We start from the raw sequence: 8,057 nt of genomic DNA, 5'->3' as shown, positions 1-8,057 counted from the left end.
GGGATCTCCAAATCTAGGAAAAAAAGAACTGTGGAGTATGGATGCTGATTGAACAATACTATTTCTTTTGTTTGGGGGGCTGCTGTTTTTCTATTTTGAGGTTTTTCCTCATTGTTCTGATTCTTCTCTTATAACATAACTAATGCAGAAATATTTTAATGTTATATATATATATGTATGTGTGTATATATATATATATGTATATATATATATAAATATAAAACAAAACCTATATCTGATTGCCTGCTGTCTAGGGGAGGGGGGAGGGAAGGGAGAGAGAGAGAAAAATTTGAAATTGGAAATCTTATATAAACAAATGTTGAAAATTATCTTTACATGTAACTAGAAAAAATAAAATACTTTTATCAGAAAAAAAAGATATTGGGGAAAACTTAACAAAATAAATAAAATAATACAAAACATAGATGATTACGTTTCAAAACTGTCAAGATATAGCCTGCAGGAATCCTAATGTAAGGTATTTGAATGTGACACCATGTGGTAGACAATTCACCAAGACTCTGTGTTGAAGAAAAGTACCCACCTGCACTGACTGACTGACAGGCAGATTGATAGGCAGTTACTGTTCTAATCAATTCACAATCCTGTCTATATCTCTTGTCCCTCTATAATTCTTACATAGGGAAATCAAATGATACTTCTGGCCTCAAGTATAGAAGGTTCATTTCCTTATTAAAATCTTCAGACTGTGCTAAGTCCTTTGGTAACCGCAGCAACTCTTTATGAAATGATGCTGAATACCCTCCTTAAGTCTGCTGTCTTTGTATCCATACCCAGCATTTATTCTACAAAGAAAAACTTTCAGCTCAATTCTGAAATCAGTTTCTCTAATAAGTGCCACCTAATTCTGAAGCAGAAGTTCCATTTGTAGATAATCCCCCCACCATACCCCAAACCCCCCAGAACAGCAACGGCATCACCAAGATCCAGGAAAGTAAGTACAACAAAACAAGAAACATTTGTATTTACAAAGGTCTTGAAGAGACAGGGCAGTTCTTCAAGTTTTCTTACTGAAAATGATCAATTTGATAGGGAAATATGGTTTATTTCCAAGGTATTAAGAAGATATTTACAAACAGGGTGTAACAAAAATATAAAAAAAGGACTGGACAGTGTTGTAGGCTTCCTATTTTACAATAGCAAATGTTTCTAGCAAACACTGTAATATTTCTCATACAAATACAACTTGAATTCAAGATAAAAAGGTTATCTATGCAGGTTATACAGCATTTGGAGTCATTTAGCCAACTCCACAATTTGACAGTGACTTAACAACAAACTGATGTTCCTAAAACTTACACAAAAGAAAAGAGTGCAATTAATTTCATGGCTTGCAATGTTTGAGTACAGAATTTTAGCAAAGTAATAACATTCCAGTTATTTTATACATTATCATGTGGTCCACTGCCACTGACCCCAATCTTCATTTCATTTGTATGAAGCAATAGGCCTGGTGGCCCAGAACTGCTTCATTCCACGTGTCTGCTATTATAATCTGGCTCATTTATCCATAATTTTTATTTTCAGAAACAGGCTAACTTTGAAGGAATTTAAGGAAATATAACATTATTTAGTGGGCGCAAACATTTATTTTGTCTCTAAGTTAGTATGGATCGTTTTTTAAAATTACTGAGGGAGATGTTTCAGAACGGATCCACAATCTTTCAAGGTCATATTCAGCCTGGAGTGAGGGGAAGGTACAACAATGCTTTCTGAGGCTTCCTTCCAGTTATATGGTTCTGTGAATGCACAGAAAACTCCTCAGTCCCCTTAAATGCCACTGGACTTGTCACAACAGTTTGTGTTTCAGAATTCAAAAGAAATCTTCACTGTAGCTACTGTGGAACTTTAAATACCATAAAGTAGTCAGAGTGATTAGAGATCCTATAGTTGGTATTATTTTCTTAATTACTCGAGCATGCTACAGATAGCAACTCTTTCAAAAGGCTTGAAGCCACACGAATAGAGAGCAAGTGTACATTTGGCCAGAACAACAGTTGTTCTGGTTCTCGTCGGCTGGCTGGAGTGTAGGGCTACACTTGAGATGAGAAATGAAGAGCGTCTTCTTCCGCCTGTGCAGCTTACAGTCTTGCCATTTAAGTTGTTAGCAGCCCTCTCTCAGTGGGGACCACAGAGAGGGGCACAAGGTGGAACAGAGGAAACACTGGGTTTTGGAGTCAGAGGCCAGCTCACCACTTAACATGCTCCCTATGGGAGGGGAGGCAGATCACTTACTACCTCTCTGGCTCCAGTTTCCTCACCTGTGCAATGGGAGTTTACACCAGACCACCTCTGAGGTGTCTTCAAGCTCTAAATCTATGGGGCTATGATCAGAAAATCATGAGGTTAAGTTGCATGAATGTATTAATTAGCTTCAATTACAAATAATTGGTCCAAGCCTGCTAGGACATCTGGTGATAGTTATACAATAGTAGTGGCTGGCAGGTAATGTTGAGGACCTCCTAAGATGCTATTTCATATGTATTAGTTAATTACATTTAAAAATTTGGCAAAGAAATACCACAAGTGGGTTATACCCAAGGGTGTGCTGGAAAATGTTTAATAACTGGCTCTTGAGGGGAAGGGACACTGTATCCATGGCACACTTTTAAATTTCATTACATTATTAAAAATTTCTTCATCACTTTTTAAAAGTCAGAATCAATAAAACAATAAGTCAAGCCAAAGCCCTCATTTGTCGCATTTGCCAATTTTCAAGGTGTAAATAAATGCTCACAATAAAAACATAACAATAGGATCAGAACAGGCTCTAGCACACCCCTGGCTACCCTCAGGGTCAGGTAGATACTTAATCAAATTAAAGAAATGGACTCCTCCCCTACCCCTCTAGAGACTGGCCCTGCTGCCACCTCTGAGGAGAACAAGGCCCCACGGGAGAAGGGGAAGCTAGTTCTCTGGCTGTATACATCGGTGATGGAGGACAGCCTTCCAAAGGCAGAGGCACCTGCTGCCCCAGCCAGTCCTGGGAGCTATCTTCATGTTGCTTTAAAGGTTGCTAAGGGAGGGGACTTTCAGGGACTATTTTGGATTTCTGGTTGTTGCAAAATAAAAAGAAAGCTGTTCCTTTCTCCTCCACTTCTCCCCCATTATCTCCCTTCTCCCCAGATGCTCCCTCTGTTGCAAGCAGGCTGCCTGGAACTGTTGAACCCCGAGCCATTCCCCTAACTCTAAAAAGTTGTGCACATATGTTGATGTGTCAGCTGAAAATTTTCCCCTTCCAGAACGTGTGTTGGAAGTCAGTCTGGTGCCACCCATATCGATATGAGGTGTCTGCCCTCATCCCAAGAAGGTTACTGGGATGAGGCCTTGTTGGTAGTCTTGACCTAGTAGTAAGTCTGGCTTAGGTTAGAGGCACGGGTCTAGGTTCTACTTTGGAACAAGGGTGAATAAATAAAGGTTGGAATCTTTAAAAAACAGACAAAAAAATGTGACTTTACAACTAATAGAAGGTGTTTGCCATTTCAGTCATTTAAAGATGTACTCCAAAGAAGGGGCAGCTAGGTGGTGCAGTGGATAAAGCACCAGCCCTGCATTCAGAAGGACCTGAGTTCAAATCTCACTTTAGACACTTAACACTTACTAGCTGTGTGACCCTGGGCAAGTCACTTAACCCCCCAAAAAACCCAAAAATAAAACAAAACAAAAAAACTCCAAAGAGCTGTCAGACCTCTACATTACAGAGACCACCTTAGGAAAGAAAGATGGGTTTGGATGTCTATAGCTGGTAAAGCCTGAAATGCTACTTAAAACATTTACCTATCAATAACCTTAATGAATATTTAACACACTTGTCCCTCTGAATTTAGTCAGACTTGTGTGGCAGTAACCTGATAAACAGACCTGTGCTAAATGAAAGTCAGCCTCCCAACGAGGATACTAAAATGTTAATAAGAATGTGAGTATTTAGCAGCCAGCACCAGGCTATAAGAGTATACTGCTAACCCAGCATTTAGCTCCATGCTTGGTAATCTTGGTTGTGTAACACCCATGTAAATTCTATTATTTCAAGAGGTACTACAAAATTTTCAAAGCAAAATTAATCCACTAATTTAAAACAATCTGCCATGTAGCACATACAGTGTTCACAACTCCAGAAAGGTTGGGAATCACTGATTTAAGTTTGGTTCACTTTCCAAAGAAAAGTGAATCATTACCCCTTTTTTTACACATACAGGGGAAAATATCAACTCCTACAAGGATCAGTCAAATAAACGTTTAGAGTCAATAACAAATCATATGCTCATTGTTTCTCAATGATCTCTTAAATGCAAGCCTGTCCAATAGCCAGCCTTTTAAACTAGATCCAAATTTTGCAACTTGTGTGTAACTTGATCAGGCAAACAATCTGTTACTAGCTTGGTTTTCCATAATGTAAAAACCAGGAAAAGGAGGATGGATTTAAATGCCAGAAAACAACAGTAACTGAAGGTATAGAAAAATACAAAAAATAATTATGACTATGTGTGATAACACACACTTCTAGAAAGCTCACAAGGATTCTTCATTCTGCTTTCATTCTCTTGTAATTTTCCTCTCCAGTACCTATGTGTCACGGATATCAATCATGTTTCTTCATATCCCTTGCAGACAACAATCTAACTGAGAGTAATGTTTATGCAGATCAGTTCATAAATTGAAATCTTCCATACTCAAACGAGCATGTTGGTGACTTAGGGATCTTCTTCCATGTCATCAGGATTGGGAGCCATAATGAAGTGCTTTGGGTACACAAGGTTGTGCTCATTTGCATGCACTTCCCAGCGTGCATCATCGCTTTCATGTGTGATATAACGCTCTCCAATTCGTGTTTCAAATTCTCTAAGGTCAAGCCAAGTTTGATAATCCTGAGAAAAAAATACAATGCTTTAACTAAAGCCATAAAATAAATTCAAAATATTATCAAGCATTTGGTTTTCTTCTTCTTTGGATTATTAATTATTCCTAATCCCACATGTTACTGTGAAAAATTATTTTTGTAATTAATACCTTGGCGATTTAATCCTGACTCCCCCCCATTCCAAAGTCCTTAAAGTCAACTCTCCTTGGTCCTGATCAGGACTATAAACCTCTAAGATGCTCTCCTTGGTCCTGTTTACAGCTATAAACTTTTTAGGAATCTTGATAACGTCCCTTCTAAATTCTTAATAGAGCAATAAAAATTTGGTCTAGGGTTGCTGTTTCTTTCATTCTTGAAGAGGATCATGACATCAGGAGATGATGTCATGACTTGCTGTGAATTAGATTTAAGTGAGGGAGAGCTGTGCAAAGTCACCAGTCTCACTTTCTCCTCCAGAGCCATCTGGGTCCAGTGACAAGATATATAACAGGATGACTGGGTCACACAGCTAATAAGTGCAGGATTTGAACTCATATCCTCCTGACTCCAGGGTCAGTGCTCCATACACTGCCTCATATAGATTGATAGTTAACCCTAAGTTGGGGGGCGGAGTGGGTGTCTGGGATCAGCCTTTCATTTTAATATAGCCTACCTCCAAATTAAATTGACCAATCAGAGATGATTGGGCATCACTCAGGAACACCTCCTCTTTGAAGGGCATTATATAATCTGTGAGCCTACTGCCATTAAGGGTCTTTGGTCTGAGAGAGAAGCCATAGACCTCATTTTACTAATATCCTGCTGGCCATATTAATAAAATGATTAAATTACCCAGACACTATGTCTCTCATATATTGAATCATCACATTATGCAAACATTTTCAGAATTTAAAAATTAGTTAACGGTTACTCTATCATAACAAATGGTAGTTAGTTTTTCAGTGTGTTTTTAATGAATCAGGTAACCAGGTTTCAGGTACTCTCAAAAAGGTACATGCCTCATATTCTTGAGAATAATTAAATACTTCTTTCTAGTAGAGGTGAGTCCTGTAATTTTCCCCTCTAGTTTTTGCAAAGAGAAAAAAAGTTCTTAGAACTTATGTGTTATCATTAATCAATATTTCTTGACTTCTAAAAATGACAGCATCACTACAGAACTTTAGTTCATTTTTCTGTAATCATTATTCCTCTTTGTATTAAGGTTTGGGTTCTTGAAATTTTCTATATAAGAATCTATTTACAATATAAGAAATCTTAATATAAAACAAATTATTAGTACAAAACATTTTTAAGTCAAACATTTTATGTAGGATTTCGATTTAATGACAAAGATGAACTTTTTACTAGTTATCAAAAAGGGAACATCATTTTGTTCTAATTCACCAGTGTTCCAGCTTGGGCATGGTATACACCCAAGAAGAGGGCAGAGTAAATAAAACTTAAGGCCAATATGAAGAAATGTACCACTGTTGTCAACTTATGGGAGACCAAAAGCCTCCAAAAACTTCATTTGAAGAATGTATCATTATAAAACCCAGCAGTGAAAAGATTTAAGGCTGGCAAAAGACTTACAAATCTCAGCAGAAGCAATGAACTACAATTCAGTTTAACCATATAAATCAGTTTGAGAAATATATCCTTGAGCTTCAGGAGAATCTAATGATTTTATTTGCCAATATGGAAGAATTCATTATCAGTCAAGGAGAGATCACCAAAGACATTGCAAGGGAATATAATTTTACCTGTAGCCAGGGGTGACTGAGAGATTTGTCAACACTATAACGTTTCCTCATCTTCACCTGAAGTAAGTTGTTTATTAAATCAATTGCTAAGGAAAAAGAAAAGTGAATGTTACTAAAACATTTTTATTTCTTTATCCCCAAGGGGATAACTGATCTCACCAGCAACACTATGGTTTTATAGCAGAGTTCCTCATGATTAGAAGCGAAAGGATATTATTTGTCTGAAGTCACCTAACTTCCCTTAAACCCTCTGATGTCAGCTCCCATTCTCTTCCTTTACTCCTGCTGCCTACAGTGTCTCCTCTCACGGACTTCTCAGCCTATTGCGATTTGACTCCTGACTTCAGTAAATCTGAACTCTCCAGTTACCAACCATCTCTTCAATGCCAGATCTAACGGCCAGTTTTCAGCCTTCATTCTTCTTGGTCTCTCTACAGTATGAGATAATACTGATCACCTATGTTCTGGGATACTCTGTCATACTGCTCGCTCTTGATTCTCCTCCCACCTGTCTCTTTTTTGCCAGCTCATCATCTGAATCCTACTCCCTAACACAGTGTGGAGACATGTCCAAAGCTCTTTCCTGGACCCTCTTCCCTGGCCTTCCTTCGGTGACCTCATCAGTGCCCATGGGTTTAAATATAATCTCTAGGGAGATGACACCCAGATCTATATGTCTAGCACTAGTCTCTCTCATGAGCTCCAGTCCTGTACCACCAACCACCCATTAGACATTTTGGTCTGGAAGCACACTGTAGGTATCTCAAACGGAACAACGTCAAAAATAGAAGCTATCACCATTCCTATCAAACTTGCCCCATCTCCACTCGGTACTGCCATGCTTCCTGACACCCAAGCTCACTCTCAGCCCGCAGACCCAGGCAGCTGCCAAGTCTTCTCATTTCTGCATCTCAAGTCTGTCTCTCTCCACTCCCAGGGCCACACCCCTAGCTCAGGCCCTCCTCACCTCCAATGGGAAGTGTTTCAACAGCCTTTAATTCTCCAAAGAGCTGGAGATTTCCCTCAAGTGCAAGTCTGACCTACTCAAACTACAGCAGCAAACGATGATCTATCTCTAAGGTCAAATATCATTTCCTCTGTCACTGAAGACCCTTCCTAAGCTGGCTCCATGGTACAACAATGGCCCACTGTACAAGCATGGCCCCTTCACACACTACACTCCAGCCAAGTCGGCCTCCCTGCTGCCCTCTCTCCAGCTCCCCCAAGCCTACCAGATAGCCTCTTCTCAATTCTGTCTCCTAGAAGCCTGTGCCCTCCTACCACACACGCATCACCTGCCACAGAAGGACTTTTCTGATCCCCTACTGCTAGTGCCTTCCCCAACCAAATTACCTTGTATGTGTATTTACATTTTACATATACTTCTATTTGTACATGTGGTCTTCCCCAACAGAGCACAAACTATGTAAGGGAAG

General features: G+C 39.1%; 1 protein-coding gene across 3 annotated transcripts in view; it reads right to left on the bottom strand.

Annotated features, from left to right (window-relative positions):
* Nucleotides 1-1,051: 1,051 nt before the first annotated feature.
* Nucleotides 1,052-8,057, bottom strand: part of PRKD3 (protein kinase D3) — a 110,000-nt gene continuing 102,994 nt past the window's right edge. For all 3 annotated transcript variants that reach the window (XM_043988455.1, XM_043988454.1, XM_043988453.1), the window contains exons 18-19: nucleotides 6,622-6,707; nucleotides 1,052-4,886 (exon numbers count right to left, since the gene is read on the bottom strand). In XM_043988455.1, coding sequence (XP_043844390.1) covers nucleotides 4,713-4,886; nucleotides 6,622-6,707 — 260 coding nt within the window. In that variant the 3' untranslated portion in view covers nucleotides 1,052-4,712. The remainder of the gene's footprint in view (nucleotides 4,887-6,621; nucleotides 6,708-8,057) is intronic.

This window comes from Dromiciops gliroides, chromosome 2, assembly GCF_019393635.1.
Source record: "Dromiciops gliroides isolate mDroGli1 chromosome 2, mDroGli1.pri, whole genome shotgun sequence".
NCBI lineage: Eukaryota > Metazoa > Chordata > Mammalia > Microbiotheria > Microbiotheriidae > Dromiciops > Dromiciops gliroides.
This window is presented reverse-complemented; position numbering and strand designations above follow the sequence as displayed.